The sequence below is a fragment of the Manis pentadactyla genome, chromosome 9 (assembly GCF_030020395.1).
Source record: "Manis pentadactyla isolate mManPen7 chromosome 9, mManPen7.hap1, whole genome shotgun sequence".
Classification (NCBI taxonomy): Eukaryota; Metazoa; Chordata; class Mammalia; order Pholidota; family Manidae; genus Manis; species Manis pentadactyla.
The window spans coordinates 59,694,009-59,716,984 of record NC_080027.1 but is presented as its reverse complement, the minus strand read 5'-3'; the positions used below and the strand labels follow the sequence as shown (position 1 = coordinate 59,716,984).

The 22,976-nt window shown below is 34.5% G+C and overlaps 1 protein-coding gene across 6 annotated transcripts in view; it reads right to left on the bottom strand.

The window, feature by feature from the left end:
- Positions 1-22,976, bottom strand: part of PRMT3 (protein arginine methyltransferase 3) — a 144,975-nt gene that overhangs the window by 12,164 nt on the left and 109,835 nt on the right. For 3 of the 6 annotated variants that reach the window (XM_057507474.1, XM_057507472.1, XM_057507476.1), the window contains 3 exons: positions 10,090-10,163; positions 4,656-4,706; positions 4,371-4,458 (listed from right to left, as the gene is read on the bottom strand). In XM_057507474.1, the coding sequence (XP_057363457.1) occupies positions 4,371-4,458; positions 4,656-4,706; positions 10,090-10,163 (213 nt within the window). The remainder of the gene's footprint in view (positions 1-4,370; positions 4,459-4,655; positions 4,707-10,089; positions 10,164-22,976) is intronic. The other 3 variants (XR_008999258.1, XM_057507473.1, XM_057507475.1) reach the window with 1 other exon arrangement.

Here is a 22,976-nt window from a genome sequence, read left to right as displayed (position 1 = left end):
TAACAGCTTGACGGAAACAACCCAGGTCACAGTACAGCAGCTGGAAATTACAGGGAAAACCGGGTGCACTAACCCCCTGGGCAACAGCTCTGAGACCCCTCACGGAGGCAAACAGTCAAGCAGCCCCCCCATCCATCACCCCACCGGGCGCTGCGAAAGCAGAGAAGCAGCCTGAGACAAATTCCGCCCACAGAAAGGGAAATTTCTCCCTCCCGGCCAGGCAAGACACAAAGACCCACTCTACACGCAATTACCCAACACAAGCCACTAGGGGTCGCAGTTGCCCCAGTAAAGAAAGGCCAGTAGTAAGTGAAAATTTTGGCCCTCCCAGCTGACAGTCAATAGCACCTGTCAACATGAAAAGGCAAAAAAATATGATTCAGACAAGACTAACCCAGACAGCTTCGGCATCTGCTACATCTTCCCCTGAGAAGGAATCTGGGGAGATAGATTTAGCCAGTCTTCCTGAAAAAGAATTCAAAACAAAAGTCATAACCATGCTGATGGACTTGCAGAGAAATATGCAAGAACTAAGGAAGGAGAATTCAGAAATAAAACAAGCTCTGGAAGGACTTCAAAACAGAATGGACGAGATGCAAGAGACCATTAATGGACTAGAAAACAGAGAACAGGAACGCAGAGAAGCTGATGCAGAGAGAGATAAAAGGATCTCCAGGAATGAAAGAACTTTAAGAGAGCTGAGTGATCAATATAAAAGAAATAATATAAGAATCATAGGCATTCCAGAAGAAGTAGAGAGAGAAAAGGGGATAGAAAATGTCTTTGAAGAAATAATTGCTGAAAATTTCCCCAAACTAGGGGAAGAAATGGCCTCTCAGACCACAGAGGTACACAGAACTCCCATGACAAGGGATCCAAGGAGGGCAACACCAAGACACATAATAATTAAAATGGCAAAGATCAAAGACAAGGACAAAGTATTACAAGCAGCCAGAGAGAAAAAAAAGGTTACCTACAAAGGAAAACCCATCAGGCTATCATCAGACTTCTCAACAGAAAAAATGTCACTTGATTACTGTTTGGTTTACATGGTTTCTGATGAGTATTCTGAAGTTTTCTTTGTATCTTTATGTTTCTTTTTTCTCTGATTAATGTTAATATTTTTTTAGTATCACTGTGTATAAGCAATTTGTTTATGATGTCTTGGTGTTGTTTTTTTTGTGCTGATCCCACTTGGGATTCACTGAGTTTCTTTAATCTGGGTTACAATTATTACCAAATGTAAGAAAATTGGGCCATTACTATTTCTTTAAATATATTTTCTGCCCCTGCTACTTCCAGGGACTTCTATTATCACATATAAGTTAGAGTGCTTCAAATTTTCCCAAGGTTACTGTGGATACATTTATTTAAAAAATCTTTTTTCCTCTCCCTATGTTTCATTTTTGGTACATTTTATTGCTGCAACTACAATTCACTGATCTTTTCTTCTGCCATTAATTCTATCAAATGACATTTCACTTCAGATATTGTTCTATTTCAGTTTTAAATTTCTTCTCATATTCTCCTATGTTCATATAAAAGTAGTTATAATACGTTACAACATGCTTGCATGCAAATTCCATCATTTCTGGGTCTGCTTCTATCAACCGATGTTTTCCTGCATTAGACGTTTGAAAGCTGGCCATCACGAATTTTATGCTGCTGAGTGTCTGAGTACTGGTGTTGCCTTCTGTTGTCATTAAAGCTATTAGCAGGCTTGTCTTCTCTTCCTTTCAAGGCTTGTTTTCAAGCTCTGTTAAGGAGTGTGCAGAGTAGCCTTTACCCTAGGGATAGTTTATGCCCACTGTTAAGCTATGGTCCTTCTGGAATCTCTACCGAATAGATCCAAAAGAACTCCCCATTCTAACTGGATGAGCCTTGAATACTCTACAGCTCTGTATAAACTCTGAGTACTGTTTGGCTTACAGCTGCCCCAGCTGCTTTGCCTGACCTCAGGTTTTTCATCTTACACATGTACATCTTAATACTCACCTAAACTCAAGGGGATGGCCATGTATATTTCTAGAGCTCTTTTTCTGATTAACTTGTCCTCTTCAGTACTCTGCCCCTAACTTCTGACTTCTAGTCATCAACACCACCATCAGGCAATTAGCAGAGTTGGAAAAAAAGTATTTTATCCACTTATCTAATCCTTTCTTATTTTTCCATAGCTGAGAATGATCCCATTTTTTTACTTTGAAATCTTCCTTTCAAATCTTTCCTCAGGTTGTGCTGTTTTCGGTGGTTCTAATAGTTTGTGATGTATTGGCCTTACTATTTAAATACAAGTGGATACACAGTGGCAGTCAAAGAAATACAGGACACAGATGGAGCACAAGGCAACATTAGAATCAAACACCTTCACAGTATTCTGAAAAAGCTTAATCAATTACTCTAAGGATTACTGGGTAAAGAAAAGGATTTCAAAATTCCACTAGATATCAAATAATATTTTGTTGTTATTAGGTAGAGGAAAATTCAAATGCTACCTTAAGATTAAAACATAAATGAATTAGTACTGCCTTTAAAATTCTAGCATTAAGACAACAAAATGGTTACAGAAGAAAACATTTTCAAGTTTCCATACACCAGTCCAAATACTAGAGCTACACAAAAACAAAACAGTGAGGATGTGAAAGAATTCAGTTTGTATTTGCCAAATTTCAGTTATGCTGTGCTCAAATTTTCTAAAGAGAAAATGACACCATGTAGGTTTTATTGCCATAGCACTGAAACCTCAAAGTGAAAAAATGTAAGATGCTGCTTTAGTCAAATAGTGTTTATTTGCATCTACTAAATTCAATTCATACATCAAGAGTGAAACCAAAATTATATTAGAATTTTATGAAATATTTTAAATATATAGAGAATAACATTATGACCACTTAGGACTTACCACTCAGCTTTGTTGAATCTTAACATTCTGCAAGTCTTCAATTTTTAGAAGAAATAGTTCAGATAATATGACAATGAAACCCCTTTGCAGCTTTCCCTATCTCTACTCTCTTTCACCAGAGGTAACCACTAAGCCAAATTAAGCAGTTGTCATTACCAGGTGCTGCTTCTTACCTTTAGAGAGAGAGAGAGAGAGAGAGAGAGAGAGAGAGTGTGTGTGTGTGTTGTTATTTTACATGGTTTAGAACCTCACATAAATTGTATATTGTTTTGCTCAATGTTCCTTTGACAGACATATAATTTATATGATAAAATATAATTTATTTCACCTGCTATAGAGATTTTATTGTATGCAACTATCATATATATTTATCTATTGTCTTTTGATGGACATTAAGGTTACTTCCAATTTTCACTTCTAAAGCCATACTGTTGTGAAGCTTCCTGTACACAGGTTGTGGGAGATATTGTGTAGGAAAATACATGCCTAGGGAAAAAATTATGTGGTTGTAGGGATGATACATCTATACTTAACTTGATGGTGTCAAACTATTCTGTTAAATTGTATCAATTAAGACTACCAGCATAAGAGTATAAAGGTTTCCTTTGGATACATTATTTCAAGAATTCAACACTGTTAAATTTTATGAATTTTTTCCCATAATGAAGGATGAGAAACAGTGTCTTATAATTTTAATTAGCCTTCCTCTGAGTTACTAGTGATGTAGAGTTATTTTTTTCTCTGAAGTTTGTTGTACATGCAGCTTTTCCACAGTCAGGAGGCTTTCAGTAAAGGTGAGATAAGAAGACTTCTATGTAATAAGTTTAGATTAAAAAACAAAGTTTCTATCATCAAATTCTAACTTTTGGAGCTAAGCATTGTAGGTATATAAGAACTATAGATGCTTATATAAATGATCAATGAGATATAAAACAAAGGAATGTAGGACTGGACCAGATCTTGAACATTATGCAAGATTTTTTAAGAACTGAGGAGGTAGAGTCACAGCATTCTAGACAAATATATTTTGACCACAATAACTACTGAATGACATTCTCTTTAATTTATACCTTACCTCTGTTGGTGATATTTCTCTTTAGTCACTTAGTCACTTTTCATTAGGAAATGAAAATATTTTTTATTTTAGTTATATTTGCAACTTAGTAAATACTAGTAATTGTTCAAGGAAAAGTTTTTATAATTATTTTGTCACACTCAAAACAAAAGATACATAATATGTCATACATTTTTTAACTGGCATAAATTAGATCTAAATAAATTTTCTTTAAATTACTTTTTAAAAATTACTTTTCTAAGGAAAGAATATGCCATCTAAAATTTATGCATTTGTACCTTAGCATCTGTTATATTGCTTCAAATACAGTGGACACATAAAAAGGGGTCACAGAATGAATGAATATTGTTTATGTCAGAATGAATAAGGCTTTTCTCCACCACCTCCCTTTCTTACCTGCTTTAACTGAAAATGGCTTCTCCAGTAGAAATATTGTTTGTTTCCAGTGTGTTTTGGTACTCTGGGGGCCCGTAGAGAACACGACCTGCATTGGTAGAGTTTAAAAGTATCTTATGAAATACAAGATTTTTAATATCATGGTACATTAATCTACTACATCAAATACAAGCTCCAACTGTTTACAACAGCAAAATGCTTATGATCAAACACCTTGGGGGCACAAAATAAAATACAATGTATTTCACGTAATTAATTCTTGCTGAGACAACTCATGATACGTACCCTGTAGTGGCAATTCTTCTCAAAATATATATCAAAGTAACCAGCAACTGCCTGTGTAAAAAAAAAAAAAAAAAGGACTATAAATAATTATTAAACTAATTACATGACATAATGAATTATTCAGTCTTTTAAGACACAGTAAATAACACATGGTTTTAAGTCAAGGTTTCATTTCAAAACCCAGACACCTCTTAAATTATGGCAAGTCACTATTTTTCCTGGAAAAGATGTTTTAAGTAAAAATAAAGTAATATAATTTGGCTTTTCCCCACAGAAACACATAATAATAAGGGTAACAAGGCTAATCAAGTAACCAGTATGTGCTTTATAGGAAAAATGACCATGATGGTGAGTTGAAAAAGCCCTATGCTGGTCAAGACTTTGCCACTGAGATGTTGCCACCATGTGAATTAAGCCATCTTGGACCCTCCAGCTCTAGTCAAGCCTCCAGACAACAGCAGCAGCATGAGAGACTCCAGAGGAGGGCAGCAGAATGACTCATAGGTAAGTCTTTAGTAAATAAGATCAGTACATATTGCAGAATTGTAAACCAGTAATCTAAATGATTCTGACTTCAAGTCACTAAGTTTTGGGGTGGTTTGTTATACAGCAATAATAATTAAAATACACTATTTTCCACAAAGCCAGTTCATTTAATTTCTTCTATCTCATGCATCACATTTTAAAGCAAAGCACTAAGAATATTTTTGAGATGAGATCAATTACATTTTTAAATGTTCTATTTTTTTCTGAAAATAAAATAAAAATGAGAATTAGCTTTCAAATAAAACTTATATTTAAACAACCAAAGGAGACTCCAAAGTAACTCACAGTTACAATCATAGTACAAAAAGTCTCTAAAAGAAATGAAACATATTCAGATGAATATATAATTTCTATTTCTCTTTGTTTAAAATTTAAATGACACCATTCCTTCTTTTCTTTTACTAATAGGACTAGCTTTAATCTAATTTTAAAACTGGCATTAAATAAAGCTTATAAAGTGTTAAAAATCAGATACTAATTATTGAAAAATCACTAAAATTTGTGTACTCTACAGCATGTGTTGAGAATGTGAAGTTTTATTGATCTGTAGGGTTAATATGGATTGTGTCCAAGCCAACTTAATATTTAACCTTGAGGTTCATTATACTTTAGATACGTAGAGACCTGAAATACTATAAATATTTTTTCTATTTTGTCCAATATAATTATAAAGTAATGCAGTACTCAGCTACAGATTGTTCTAGAAAACCATGTAGTTACTCAGAATAGTTCTAAAACATAACTTTTTTCTGTTGATTTCCTGATACTCTTCCATAAACTAATTCAACTGTTTTCTTAAATTTATTCCTGTATGCTTATCTTGTTCACCACTGTATCTCAGTGTCAGAACAGTGCCTGGCCTATACTACACAATAAGTATTTGCTCTATGAATGTGCTTATTATATATAATACTATTACCATACTTACCAGATTATATTATAGCTAGCCCTATCACACTGCAATTTAAGAGCAAAGCCTATGAATAACTCATATTTCTATGCCCCTTACCCAGCACAAGTTTGTTATATAGCAGGTTCTCAAAAAATTTTTAATTTTTTAGTCTTCCATTTCTTAAATAAAGCTAGCCTTATTGTGTAATCAGTATACTTTTAAATCATTGAATAAACTACATTTAGATGCAACTAATAATTTTCAACTCTGAAAAAAATGGAGAATGTGTGACAAATACGGGGAGGACAGAGCTAACAGAGCTAGTCCTACGTATGAGCCTGTACAAATTTCATCCTAAGCCCTGAACCCCACAGCTTGGGTTAGATCCAAACGAACATAAAAAAGGCTGAGAACTGAAGTAAAATCTGAATCACTGGTTCAAGTCTTAGGATCCTGAATAACCTCTTAGGAAAAACCTAAACCAAGTAAAGGCTTAAAAAACTAAACTGAGATTTGAAAAACCTGTATAAGTAGTCTAATCCCTAAACTGCATATGTGCAGGAGAGATCCAAAACAGAATAACAAACATTTAGAGAATAGAAATGAGATTTGAACTGCTGTCTGCCCAGACACCACTGACACAATTTATGTTTGACTTTAACTGGGCTGAGTGCCTATAACATCAACATTCTCCAGATGGTTATAACATAACCAATAGTCCACACAACACAACATACACAACCATCCAGGATACAATCCAAAATTACTCAACATACAGAGAACCAGCAAAATGTATCCAACTCATAAGAAGAAAAGACAATAAAACAGTTGCCAACTCTGAAATACCCAGATGCTGGTACTACGAGACAAAGGCTTTAAAGCAAGAATTATAACTACGCTGGTATGAGGTACCAAAAATGGGTCAATTCAACTGAAATGAATCAAAAGATAGGAATTCTTGGTAGAGACACAGAAACTATTTAAAAATATGGAAATTTGAGAACTGAAAATACAATAAATGAAACAGGAAACTCCCTGGACCGAATTGCAGGATGGAGAAGACAGAGGGAAAAAAAAAAAAATCAGTGAATTTGAAGATAGATCAATAGAAATTCTCTAATTTGAACAATCTAGGAAAAAAGAATGGAGTGAAATACACAGACCCTCAGGGACCTATGGCTCTAACATGCATGTAATTAGAGGTGCAGATGGGGGAAAAAAAAGATACCGGAGCAGGAAAAAGAACCTTTTCAAATTCTACATCCAGCAAAAATATCCTTCAGGAATGAAGGCAAAATAAAGACACCTCCAAGAGATAGAAAACTGAAAGAATTCATTGCCAACAGACTTTTTAGAAGGAATTTTAAAAGAATTTCTTTAGGCTGATGGACAATAACTCCCATTAAACTATCAAAAATATCAGAAGAAATATAAAAAATACTAGGAGAAAAACAAAAATGACAAATAGTTGGGTAAATGAAAGACCACCTTTTTTCTCTGAATTTCTTTAAAATATGAAAGGCAAATATAACATCATCTGGTGGGGTTTTCAATGTATGCATACATAATCACCAAGATCAGTGTAGGTAGTGGTAGGTAAGAGAAGGAAGGGTGAAATCCCACCGATATATACAAGTGTTTATAAATTTTGGAAGTGAAGAAGGCTTTTTAAGCATCAAACATAAAACAGAAACTTAATATAAGGGAAATTTAAACTTTATTACCAAAATTAAAAGACAAGAAATTTAAAAGTATTTGTGATATATATAGTTGTCCTTTGTACATTAAGGTACTACAAATTATTAAGAAAACAATAGGCCAAAAGAAATTAACACATGACAAAGCAGGAAATTTATTAAAAAAAAGACCAGAGGATATTTATTAAGCATGTGAAAACAATGCTTGACCTACTTAAAAAAAAAGTAAATTGAAACAACCAGATACAATTTTCCTTGGTTATATTGGAGAAAACATTTTCATAATGATAATATCCATAGGCAGTGGGGAAAGTGGCATGTATGTTGGAAAAGAAACAGAAATAATTTTTCTGGAAGGAACCTAGCAGTACATATTAAAAGATAAAACATCTGTATTAAAAAGAAGTCTGACACAAAATAATGCATATGCTCTGATTCCACTTATATACAGAAAATTCAAAAACAGCAAAACTCACATAAGTGTTACAGGTCTGGATGGAAAGACCCTTGCAGTAGGGTAGAAACCAGAAGGGTTTACATGGTGGGCACCTGGTTTCTGGTAATGTTTTTTAAGCTGAGTGCTAAATACATAGTGGCTATTCCTTTGTGCAATGTTATCAAACTACACTTATGATTTATGCACTTTTCTGTTTTACAAGTATATATTATGCAGTCAATTAAAACATTTATGTAATGTACTTGACCCAGTAATTCTAAACTTAAAAAAAACTATTCTATGTAAATTACTAAGTATCCTTCCAAAGATTTAGCTATAAGATGTTAATTTTAGCCCAAATTTTCAAGCAGTGACCAGTTACTAAATCATAATACTTTAATATACTGGAATACCATTTGGCCATTCAAAGTAATCCTGAAGATAAATATTTATTGATTTGGAAAAACAGTCACAATACACTGTTAGGTGAAAAGAATAATATGTATATTATGGTCATGTATTATATGTTATGCAAACATTGAGTATATATGCATGTATTTGGAAAGATTTAACAAGTTATTCAAAGTGGGTCACAGATTTGGAATATTCACATTCTTTATGCTTAGCTATATTTATATTTCCCATAAAAATGAACAGCTTCTATGATAATAATTTATTTTTAATAATATTTGAGTTAAATGATCTATAGTATTGCAAGGAGAGGCACTCAATTCAACTGTTTTACCTTTCTGTCAGTTCCCTTAGTGACTCCCTCAAATCATTCATCTCCGGATCCCCAACAGCTAGGGCAGTGGCTAACATGTAATAGGAACTAAATAAATTTGAAAAAATAAGAACAACTAGTGTTTTTTCAACTAATAACTCAACAAAATAACATTCTCCAATGATAGAATAGCAAAAGCAAACTGAAAATAGAAAGTAGAAAATATGTAAATAGAATGGTTGCAGTAATAAGAAATTGCCAAACTATATGAATGTAAGGCTGGAGGCAACAGGGGAAGGGGTGAGCCTGCTGGACAAGCTCAGGCCTCACCAAACAAGGTGGAGAGACCAACAGGTTCCAGTCTGACAACATTCCAGAGTCTGATCGGACAACATTCCTAACTAGAGCCCTTCCCCCAAGCTAGAAGAGTAGTGGTAACTTTCCAGTACCTGGCTAAAGGCCAATGAGAGACCCTCACGTACCCTAGGCGAGCCAATCCTCACACCACTGTATACCTTTGCTCTCCTTCCCCCTGTCTTCTTTAAAAACTTGCTGCCTGCCCTGCTGGGCGCGACTTCCCCAGCCTCCATTTCCATAGACTGGTGAACCTCGCCCAGGAATTGCGTTCAAATAAACTACCTGGCCCTTTGTTGCCTCTCTTTGCCTGCTTATTTTGGCTAGAATTTATCTTACAATGAAAACATTAAGAAAGCTTTTAGTAAGTGGGTTTTCATGGGGAGGGGTTTACTTTACAAATATTCTTTAAGGCATACATGTTTTATGTACGCCTTATAGTCTATGTTACCAAAAAAGAAAGTGGAAAAAAAATCCCGACAAGCTACTAAAACCTTTTGTGAAAACAAATTCATTTTCAGAAAATGTGACCTGAATTGAAATGTTTAAAATACATGGAGTGAAATATATATTTAACTCTGGTGAAACACTGACTGGCAATATGAATATGATAGAACACTTGTAGAATTATAATATAGATCTTAGTGAAGAGAAGAGGCTGATATACAAGTTTTCAACAAAAAGTAAAATTTTTTAAATTTGAGAATACAAAGATATTTTAGAACTATCTTCTAATCCCCAAATCCAACTATCAATAAATTTAGTTAAAAATCAAAGAAACTTACCCTTCGTGGTTACCAAAAAATACAGTGTACGAAATACCGGATAGTTTGGGGTAACCAAGAAACAGTTTATAAGTCTCGAGAAAAATAGATGAATATGAAAGAAAAATAAAAATGAAAGACAAATTAATTTTGATTATGAGAAGCTGGCAGGGTTCTATGACAAAGATAAATATGAAATCACATCTATTTTACAAGTTCCTTTTCAAATGCATAGTATCTTCACAGTATCTTCAACTCCTCATTGCATATTTACCTTCCTAATGATGTTTGGTTGAGGGTAATACTAAAATAAGTTCCATAGCACCATTAAGCAAAAGCATAAGGGGTTAGTCAGGAAGAAATTCACTTGTGACTAAAAATTATGCGCAGATAATCTAATCATAAAACAACATTCACATAACTAAGAAAGTGCAAAACACTTGCTCTGAAAAACCAAAGCGAATTTCTGGGTTTAAAATGGGCATTTCCCTCAAAAACAAGCAAGGCCTAGAATGTCACATAAAGGGAAAGGATTTCTCCCCCCACCCCTGAAAAGTAATCTTTAATAATTAAACATAGAAATTAGAAAAAACTGAAATATAGTCATATAAACCAACTGAACGATGATTAGTGTTTTTATGTCTGCCAAGCCATTTCATTCAGTCAAGTATGTCAGCTGATTTGGGGACAAACTATTTCGCTGCAGAATATAAACATGCCACCATTCTTCAACTACAGTTTAACCGCCTTGTTACCATCACTTTGACAGGCTATTTCTAGGTCTTTCAAATGTTAATTTCAATGAGCTTACATTCTCTCTGGAAGTCATTCAAACATAAGAATAAACAACAACCCTAGGAAATTGAAGATGATGACTAATAGACAATGGTAGTAAATAACTGGAACACAGCTTGACATGTGCTTGAAAAAGATCAGATAGGTTAGAAGGCCTGACCACAGAATAAATTTCTCTTTTGTTCCCCATATATATCTTGTCAGGGACAACGGGAACTGCTGGGGGAAAAAATAAGCATTAAAATCAAGTATCTGTAGGAGCTGGGTTAATCTGTAAAGGCAAGGTCAAGAATAAATAAAATTTCACTGAATTACATCACAGTCAAAATAATTTTAGTTATCAAGTCCCTTAGGCTTAGAGAAGGGAGAATGAGGGCAAACTAAGAAACAATGAAGAAAAAAGAAAACAGACTGAAAGCAAAATACATGCAGACAGTAAATTTCTGGGGCAGTTTAATTACACTTGTCATTTGGTGAGAATCCTCCACAACTACTTGGAAGCACATAGAAAATAACACAGGCATGAAGCTTTACTGCACATTTTAAATACTCTCAAACATTAGAATACAGTTTTTAAATGAGCTATTCATCTCTTCGTGGATTTCACAAAAAGGAAGAAAATGACTCACAGCACTTATAAATTGAATCATTTAAAAATCTGTTTTAAGCCACATTTTGCTTTTTTAACCCATACACATAAAGGTAGATGCAGTTCATTTTATATGTGCTCATTTGAAGAACAATGAATTGGAATAAAAATAATTGCTTTCTCATGTATTTTGGTATGATGAGTATTTCTTTAAAGAGGACACATCATGTGGTATGTTAACAGGATGGCAGCCAATGAAATCAAATCAGACTAGACCTTATGAGGAAGAAGGAAATTAAAAATTATCATTATCACTATCACCTGCAGGGAGTAATTTATCATTTCTGTTCTTCATTGGTATCATGTTCCAACAGCGTGTGGTTACAGCAGATACAATTAGGCAGCTGGCCACAGAAGTAGGAGGATAATGTGCTTTTGATGGAGTTTATCCAAGCATGGAGATACAGTGCTTGTAATCCATGCAGAGAATCACTATAACAAAAACACAATTCATATTTTTTTGGAATATTTCTTTCAAAATCTTAATATGGAATTCAAAAGCCAACTGATGATGAGTCTGAAGCAAGTAAAGAAAGAGTAAGAAGATAATGAGTAAAAAATGATTATTATAGCCTATATCAAGATGCAAATACAAACATAAGTCATACAAGCTGCTGCATAAAGAGCATGAACTCTGCTAGTGATAACTGGTATTTAAATTAAGAAGACATAATCAACAAATATAAAAAGTTTCGATTTTTCTCCCAATATTAACTATACCTTGAATTATAGACTTTCTTTTTTCAATTAATTTTCTATTTTGTCCCAGAAGAAAATTTGCATCTTTTCTTTCCTTTGATTCCTCTAGGGAACAATACACATTAAGTGCCATATACTTCCCAAGGGATATTGCCAAATTGAGTAGTGTTTAGCAACAGAGAAAGCAATATGGGAAGTAACAAAACAGACAATACGTCTAAAAATATTAAAGCATTTTTACTGGAAAAGTCAATGTAATTAATTTTGATCTACTCAAAATATTACCAGATTATAAGTGAAATTCCTTTTAAATTTGCTTAGATTGCTCCCTCGTAATTTCCAATTTGCTTATTGAAATGATTTTAGGGGGAAGAAGGGTTTACCACATCAGAACCTAAAACCCAAGTACTCTAATTCTGACATTTCATAAATTGATACCTTACATGCCCTATATTTCTTCGTAGCCATAAACACAAGACATAATTGTTTTGTACATTCAGGATTCATTGAGGGTCACTAATGTTTTGGCTTTGAAAAACCTTTTAAAGTGTAATGTACACTCAGAGGAGTGCACACAAGTGTACATCATGGTGAATTTCAAACAGAATATAGCTGTGAAACCCACACCCAACCAACCCTACGCAACTTATACAACTCCACCCACACAGGATAACTACTATCCTGATTTCTCCTCCACCCACAAGCTTATGGAGATACAGTTGACCTATAATAACATTGTGTAAATTTAAGGTGTGCAATGTGTTGACTTGATACCCTTACATATTGCAAAATTATTACTACCCACAGTGTTAGCTAACACCTCTGTCATGTCATATAATTATGATTCTTTTTTTGTGGTGAGAGCATTTAAAATCTACTATCTTAGCAACTTTCAAATACATACTACAATATTATTAACTATAATCACCATGATGTACATTAGATCTCCAGAGCTTATTCAGTTTTTACCCTTTGGACATCTAATTTTTCCCTCCCTACAGCCTGTGTTTCTGAGTTTGGCTTTTTTAGATTCCACTTATGAATGATACCGTTTAGTATTTGTCTTTATCTGACTTATATTTCACTTAGCATAATACCCTTAAGAACCATCCATGTCCCAAATGGCAGGATTCCTTCTTTTTATGGCTGAATAATACTGCATTGTGTATATACCCCACAAATCCTTTATTCATTTATCTGATAACAGACACTTAGGTTCCACATCTTGGCTATTGTGAATAATGCTGCGATGAACATGGGCGTGCAGATACCACTTCAAGAACCTGTTTTCATTTCCTTTGCATATATACCCAGAAGTGGGATTGCTGGAAAACTCAGTAGTTCATTTTTAATTTTTGGAGGAAGCTCCACACTGTTTTCTATAGTGGCTGTACCCATTTCCATTCCCACCAACAGTGCACAAGGGCTCCTTTTTCTCCACACTCTAGACAACATTTGTAATCTCAATACTATCCTGATTTCTAAGAGCAGAGATTCACTTTCCCTAATACATACTTCAACATAAATGGGATCATACATCATGTATTCAGCTTATTTTCCTTATTGGTTTTGAGATTCACTTATATTGTTGCATATTGCCTAAACAGTTACATGGTTATAAGGTTTATGTGACTATATGATTTATTTATCCAGTCTTCTGTTGACAGGCATTAAGTAGTTTTAAGTTGAGGCTTTTATGAATATTGCCATGAACTCTCCTTTATGAGCATGTCTTTTGGTACATATGTACTCATACTATTGGGTATATATCTAGTAGTGGAACTACTGGTATGGCACATTTACCACTTTTGTTAATCTATTTTTTGCTGTATTTCTGGCCTTCCATAAGGGATCATTTTCTGTTTGCTTGAATACCCTTTAGGATAGGTTTACTAGGACAAATTCTCTCTCTTCTTAAGTTTCACTTCTAAAATATATTTTAGTTGGGTACAATTCAGGGTTGGCAGTTATTTTCTTTCAGCACATTGAGTATGTCATCATTGAATTATCTTCTTTTTCTCAATTTTATTATTTTTTTTTGAGAAGTCATCTATTTACTGCTCCTTTAAAGGCAATTCTAATGTTTTACTCAGAGCCCCATGACAGCTTTTAAGATATTCTCCTTGGTTTCTGTAGTTTTGCCAGGATGTATATAGGAGTGGATTTCTTCTTCCTCTTTTTAATTCAGATATAATTCATATACCATAAAACTTTTTCGTATTTAAATAAACTGTATAATTCAATGATTTTTTTAAAGTATACTGAGTTGGGCAACCATATCATAATATAATTTTATAACATTTTTATCACTCCAAAAAGAAACCCTAGAAATCCTGTATCCATTCCCCATCTCATCACAGCCCCATCTATAGATTTGCCTATTGTGAACATTTCATATAAATGGAATCATACAAATGGAATCCTTTTGTGGTTGACCTCTTTTACTTAGTATAATGTTTTCAAGGTTCATCCACATTGTAGCATGTATCAGTACTTCTTTCTGTCTATGGCCAGATAATATTTCATTGTATGGATATACCACATTTTGTTTATTCATTCTTCAGGGGATGGATATCTGGATTATTTCCACCTTTTAGCTATTATGAATAATGCTGCTAAGGAACATTCATGTACAAGTGACATGTTTTCACTTCGCTTGGGCATTTACCTGAAAGTGGATGGATTTTTTAAATTAATCCCATTCAGATTATGTTGTGCTTCTGGAATTTGTAGCTATTTTTCATCTGTTTTGGAAAATTCTCAACCACTCTCTCTTCAAATATTGTTTAAAATATTCTCTCCTCCTTTCCTTTGGGACTCCCATTTAATCATGTATCAGACCTTTACTTATATACTCTATCTCCTGCCTTTCCCAAAGTCTCATCCTTGTATCTCACCAGGTTTCCTTCTGGATATCTCCTTCTAAGATCTAGTCCAATATCCTCTCTATACCAGTGTATTCAGATTGGCTGCTAAATTCGTCTTTTCTTCAATTTTAGAATATCTGGTTCCTTTTCAAATTTGTGGTATTATTTTAAAAGTCTGTACAAATCTTTATTTGAAATTTACCATTTTTTGTCCTTAGTAAGCACAGATGAAGTCTGTATGTAAAAGATCTAATACCTGGAGCACCGGGAGCTCTATTTTTATTGCCTACTGCTTCAGATGTTTCTGGATTTATGTTGTCTACTGTCCTTGTGTGACTGATTCATTTTGATTATGTTGTCAACACTGTTATCTGAAAAACTATCTGTAGAAATAATGTCAGACCCATAATAATACTCTTCTAGAAAGAATCTTTGTTTCTTCAAAGAACCTGAGGGTGCTGGCAAAAACCAAGATCATCTTAGTCTAATAACAGGTGTGGGTAAAATTGCAATTTCCAGAATCTCTTGCCTGGCTTTAGTGCATCTCCACACAATAGGTGTTTCTAAGGGGTGGAGAGAAGTAGTCAATCTCTGTATCAATAGGTAATTACAGGGGCAAGTGACGGCTTATATGGACCAGAGAGGCTGGGTGGGGGCCTCTTCTGCAGCTTGGTCACAAGACACGGGAGAGCAGAAGGTGGACTGCCTGTAAGAAATAAATAGGTTTCTCACATTTTGTTTTTTCCTTTGACTGATTTCAAAGGTATTTTGCCCTGGGATTTTCCCTCAGGAGTTACAACAGGGTTTGAGAATTTCCTGGACCACCCAGATGATTTGAAGCTGGGCTGCAATCCATTCAAGGGTTAATTTACCTCTGTTTTACTCTGTTCTTGAGTGTAGTCTTTCAGGGTCATAATGCAAAGCACTGAGGGCCCAACTTTTATATTCCTGTACATATGAGGCTATCAAAAGGACTACATAAGTCTTTTAGCTGCTCTGAGTTGGTAAATGCCCTTAGGGCAAAAGCAGTCTCAAGCATCAGTCTCATTTCTTTGCATTTCCATTTCTTCTGAACCTTGGCTTGGTAATACTTTGAATTTCTATCTCTGATACCTTCAAACAGAGAGAATATTACATTTTTTCCAGCTTTCATAGTTCTCAACAAAAGGGTCATTCCATTTTAGGTAGTTCACTGTTATAATAGGCAGATTCACCACTCCATTGTTTTTTCCTAAGGCCCCCTGCCTGTGTCACACTAAACTAGCTCCTTTTCACTTGCTATTTGTCAGTTTAAATGTTACTTTTGTGGGCCGCCATCCCTAATCCTACAGGTAGATTATCATGCATCCATTAATGTTCCTGCACTCCCTGTAATAACACTTACCATACTTGGAAGGCTTTTTGTTCAATGTCTTTTATTCAACTGTAGACCCCAAGAAGCCCTTTGGGGGAGTCTCACCTTATCTTTGTTCACCTCCTGTGCTCATTAAGCACAACGCCTGGGCATTCTGTCTAAATAGTGACAACTGTGCAGTTACAAAGGTAAGAAATTGCCTGGAATGTTCAGGGACTACAGGAAATTAATAAAGATTTGTTAACTGAGTGAACAAATAAATGATGAAGTAATATAATATGCTCAGCATCTACCGACCTCTGGGAAAGGTTTAAACTTCTGCAACAGTCACACAACTAATTTTTGTTGGATGTTTATATCTCTTATAACTTCCTATTTTTTTAAATTCAAAACTGATATTAGATGTTAAGTACTTTAGAAAAATATTCCCTGATGCCTGTACAAGAGTTAATTACTCCCCACTAATTTAGTGCATACAGTATTAGGAAGGCTTTCTGGAAGAAGCCATACGGTAAAACTGAAGAAAAGTAAGGAAAAGTAAGACTATGCCAGGCCAAGGGTATCTTTTATATGCCACTACTATTAATTCCATTAGAGAACATCACATTACAATTATCTATTTACATGTTGGTCTCTCCTACTAAATGAAGGTCTTTGGGGTCAGAGACCACATTTGTTGTTGACTTCAGGGTGCCTAACACAGAAACTAACACACAGTACTAATATTTAATACATGTGGCTTGAATGAAAAATCATCTTGAAAAGTAATTTTTCTTGTGCTTGTCACTTAAAAACACTTGCAGCCCACTGCTTCTCTACATTTCTGTCTTTCCCTGCTTCCTCACATCATCAGTTTCTCACTGCTTGGTATCAAAGCTTATTGTTTCCTTATATTCCATTTTTCACGCTGCTTTCCAATGTTCACTAAAAACTATCCATACAAAGGCTCTGTGGTCCATTCCAAGTTCGTTAAATGACAGAAAATACCATCAATGGTAAGTAAATATATTTTTACTTTTACAAAGAAAACAGGTATATAGATATACTGAATTTAAAAATTAAGGCAGAACAAAAATAAATTAGTTTTGTGACTGCTGTATAAGCTTAAAACTGAAAACTATTAACACTCATTTTTATAGCTAAGTGATTGAGTTCTATCAAAAGCTACTTCTCTTTACAAGCCTTTTGAAGTATAAATTAAGAGAAAGAACACTGAAAGAAACTAACAGACAAGAAAATGGGGGCAAGTAGAAGATGTGGTACATTTGAATAAGATTTTTTTTTCTTTTGAAAAGTGAGGTAAAAAAAATGGCTACCACACCCCACCTGAGCCCCTAATAAAAAGTATCCAACACGTGGGGTGAGAACTAAATGCCTGGTAGTATTTATTTTCACTTGTCGTTTAGAGGCAGCAATTTTTCAAAGAAGGTAAGTATACTAGTTATCATTAAGTCCTGGCTTTATATTTGTAATTTTGTTTGCACTCTCTGCACACTGATGTGTGAGACAATGGCCTACATCTCTGTAGCCCCAGGACTCATTCTGGCCCATTCCATATTATTGGGGTTGGATGCTGAGAAAGGATGAGGAGGGGAAGGGAAAAAAGAAATCAAATTGAACACTATGGTGCAGCCTCTGGGGACAGCCAGGACATACCACTTGTTAAGGGAAAGACATTCTATAATAGTTACATCATTGTCTTAGTGATCTAGAAATTAAAAACACGACTCTGTAGAACTGTAGGAAGAAAGGAAGTGATTTTCCTTTGAAAAGCAGCTGATTTGTGTAAATGCAGCATTTTGAAAGGTCTCATCTCCCAAATACCTTAGGTATTCAGGTATATGGATACGTCAAAGAGTTTTCACTGCATACCTTTGCCTGTTAAGAAACTGATTTTGGGGTGGTACTTATAGACAAATCAATTACGCTTATTCAATCCTGATGAATGAAATAAGTAAACCTCAACTATGAAATCATAAAATCCTAAATCCCCATAAGCAAATGGGTAAGTTAAAAATAAAACTAAACAACCATCTCTTTCTTTAAAAACACAAAACAATACTTAAGAGGTAGGTATTGGTATTAACTCCACTGTTCACATGAAAAATCTTATGTTCAGAAAAGATAAACACCTCTTTAAAGTCATATTGATAAACATGGCCCATTGGGTCTAAACCTGAAGCTTAACCACAGTGCTACATTACACAGTGTTTAAACCTTCCTTTTTGATTTCAATCATTTTTAGAAAATATCCTTCTTTTTTCAAGATTGGTTCTTTCTCATGTGGTCTTCTAGAAAAAGAAAGATGGACTAATTTAAAAGTTTGGGGTCTGAGCCATCTGATATAAATAACAAAAACTTATTTTTCTAATTCTTGACTCATCTTTCCATGAGGACTGATCTTTCCTGTGAATACATAAACATACATCAGATGTCTGGAAACATTAAGGGCTTTAGGATTTTTAGATCTGAATGGCAATATTCACAGTGGTTTCTGCCAGAACATAAGTCAAAGAGAATCTGAACTACAGGTCATTACTCCAGGGATAACTGCCTGAATCAAAGAGGAAAATACCTGGTCAAACTCATTTATTATCACAACCTAATAATACTAATTGGCAGCCTCTGAGGTAAGTTTAGGAAAAAATCCCCTGTGATATGTCTAATCAAGCGTCCACTACTATTGATTATTTTTTAAACAAACCATTTTTATTCTTATTGCTGTGCTTGAGATAAGTATTTCAGTCCTGCTTGAGTGTGATTATTTCTCTCATAAACTTCTGACTCTTGGAATTGCTGATTTCAAGCATGAGCTTATACCTATCTAGAAGTAAATTATTATTGTAATGTACTTTATCTTGGATTTGATTAAAAGTCCAGGTGTATCCTGTTTGGACACTTCCACTTGGATCCCCTCTCATCTTTCTTTTTTCCCAAGCACAATGTAAAATCATTCTAAAATGTACTTAAGAGCAATATATTTTGAAATATAAGTCAATCAGAGGCTTCAGAACCACTGTTAATGAATTTTTTTAAACTGCAGAGTCAGAGGTGATATTTACAACATGGCTTTCAAAAGAGGATCAAGCATAGGAATTTCTACCAACTCTAAGGACAAGTTATTTTACTCAACTTCAGGGTTCCTCATTTTATGGACTTTTGCATTCTCTCTGAGGAAGCTTAAGTAATGGCTTAGTATTGTAGGTGATTCCTCCCACTATTCTATTCAATGAACATATCTCAAACTTAGTATGAGGTGGGAAATATATCTTTAAAAATTAGTTTTTCTTAATGGTATGTTTCCAGGAAGAGTACAAAAGTAGCTAGGAAGGCAACTAAACATGGAGAATGGGTGCAAGAAATCCAGATTTTAAAAAGGGTAAAATCTTCTGGGGTCCAGTTTAGAAGGCTAGACTGTGTGCTTGGTAAAAAGAGACGTAAAAGGGGATTAAGTGGCAGTGCCCAAAACAGGGTACACCTGGACTTTAATCAAATCTAAAAAATCTCAGAACTAGATAGAATCTCTTTGAATCTGAGACAAAGTATCCTTTTACAGTAGTCATATACTATATAGAGGATAAGACATATAATGGGAAAATCTCAGATAATCAAAATTACTCTAGAAAACCCTTAATAAGGTTTTGCATTGGAGAGTAACATCTAAACCATCTCTCAGTAAGTTCAATACAACCACTTCTGGTAATGGCATGAATCCCCATTTCTTTGCCTGGGTTCCAGGTGAAATAGATGGCTTGTAATAGTATGCTATGCTGTATTAAAAATAGATACTTTTACAGACAAGAATCATATGCAGTCCAGTAACATACTCATACTGGAGAAATATTTGGAAGCTGTTAACAACTGAAGAAATGGCCAATGTGTTCATCTCACCTCATGATCATTCTGGGATACATATTCACTAAATAAAATGGAGGGTAGAATCAACTGCATGATTTATGCCATTATTTCTCTGACAGACACTTTCTTTTTTACCTGAATAACAAACTTGAATTAAGTTATATGTGCATATGATGCTACTCCATTAGATTTGCTTTAAAAAAAAAAAAGTTTTGGAACCAATGAACCTCAAGAAGTAGCACAGGTTGAAAAATACATACCAGTTCAAGAGCAATATATATTCAAGAGCAATTTTATGATTGCTTAAAATGCTTTTTGTTAAACTGTGTATGTTTGGGGTGAATTTCCAAATATTCTCCTACAAAACCTTTGATTCTCCTCTTATCTGTACCAAATAAGTCACAAGTCTGACTTGACAAGACAGGCCACCAAAAAGTATTCCACTCCCTTATTGGATATCACTACTTGCATATCTCAAAGGCATTTCAAATTCAACATATTAATAATTGAGCTTCTGATCCTCACCTCTAGATTTATTTTTCTTCCAGTTTTCATTGTCTTATAAGATAGTACCATCATTCTTGAAATTGTGGAAGCAAAAAACCTTGAAGCCACCACTTACCTTTTTCCCTTACCCCCTATTATCTAATCCACCCTCATGTCCTATCAATGCTGCCCTCTTGATAGCTCTCAAATATGTCCATTTTCCTCCATTTCCACTAAAACGACCTCTGTGTAAGGTAAGTCATTGCCATTTCTTGCCTGACCTAGTGTGACAGTCTACCCCCTGGCCTCTCACATCTACTCTAGTCTCCCATGTGTTCTCCAAATTCCAGCCATGATCTTTCCAAAGTACCCTTCAGCTCACATCACTCTCTGCTTTAAAGAACTTCAATTATTCCCCTGGTCTAAAAAAAAGACCAAATGGAAGAAGGTGCTAAATGATCTGGACAGCAATCCACCCTCCTTAAACACCATGGTCTAAGTATTCTAGCCATGCTGGGCTTCCTTCAGTTCCTTTTACTCATCAAGCTTCTGCCTACTAGATATCCATTTTTTGGTTTGCTTTTGATGAACTACTTAATTGAAATGTTACATACATGCAGAAAATACAGAGATACTTCTTTTAGCTAATGTGAGAGAATCACTGTATATTTTTTAAAAAACGTCTCATTGAGGTATACAAGTATAAGCTAAACAATGCAAATGTCTAAAAATTAGCAAAGTTTTAAAATATTGCTCAGTGAACTTTACAGAGTGAACACACTCAACTATTATCCAGATCAAGGTACAGATCTCTCCCAAGACGCCAGAGCCTTTATCATTCCTCTTCCAATGATTAAGTCCTCCCACAAAATACAACTACTATTCTGATATTATTTATCACCATGTATTAAGTTAGCTTCTTGTTTTGGAAATTTAAATATCAAAACTTTTCTGTATCTGGTTTTATGGCATTTTTTTCTCTTTTTTTATGAACATTCTGCTCAGGAAATTCATCCATGCTGTAGTATATAGTCAAGACCATCCTTCTTATTGGTGTATACTTCTCCATAAATTTACCATTTTATTTACCCATTCTACTATTAATGAATATTTGGCTTGTTTCCAGTTTAGCGCTATAATGATGAATGCTGCAATGGACAGTCTGTTACATGTCTTTTGGGGGGAACATATGGACTTATTTCTGTTTTGTATGGTGAAATCATTAAGCCACAGGATAAGCACGTCTTCTCTTTGGTAGCTATAGTGGGTAGCTGAATTATATAACAACAACTTATCTCAGCATAGTACCTTTGCCTCTCACTCCTATGCATGTCTTAGAATATGTCAGTAGCATAATTCTTTTTAGAAACCCACTACGAAAAATTTCAAACATATATACAATTATAGAACCTTTGAGTACCTATCACCTATCTTCAACAGTTGCCAGTAGTTGGCCCGTTTATTTAATCTCTTCTCTCCCTGACCCCTTTCTTGCTGAATTATTTCAGAGCTACTGCCTGACCTCATGTCATTTCTCTCCTATATACTTCAGTTTACATCTCTAAAAAACATGGATACTTTCTTAGTAGCTACAATGCCTTTATCACACATAACCAGATTCTCAATAATTCTTTGGCTTTGTCTAGTATCCATAAGATGAATTTTAGTATGTCTCCCCCATTAATGCCTCATGAATAGAAGAACTGTCTGTTTCAGCTTATTACTATACTCCCAATAACTTGCAGCTGTCAGCACATACTACTACTCAAAAAACAGTTCCTGGGAATAAACAAAAATATTTAAGTATTCTCACCACCATCTAAGCCTTACTACAAAGGTTCAGGTTTCAGAGAAGAGCAGAAAGTTCAGACCACGCTCTAGATCATATGGTCATTCACACAAGGAGAAACCTAAAATTGACCACAGAGGTGGAATCATGTAATTAGAAATGCTCTCCCCCTAAGACATAAAATTTACTTAATGAAGCCTATGAAAATAAATAGCAGATGTACCACTAAAATCCATGATGCAAGTTCAAGACAAATTTTACTATTTCTAAGCAGCACAGATGTGTTTTAATAATTAGTTTCTTTAGCTGATAAGCTTAGCAAGGTCAAAATTAGGTCAGTGTATACCCCAAAGTACTAACAACTGCTTTAATACCCAAGGATAAGTTTGGAATTAGGTTTCTACTGCCAGA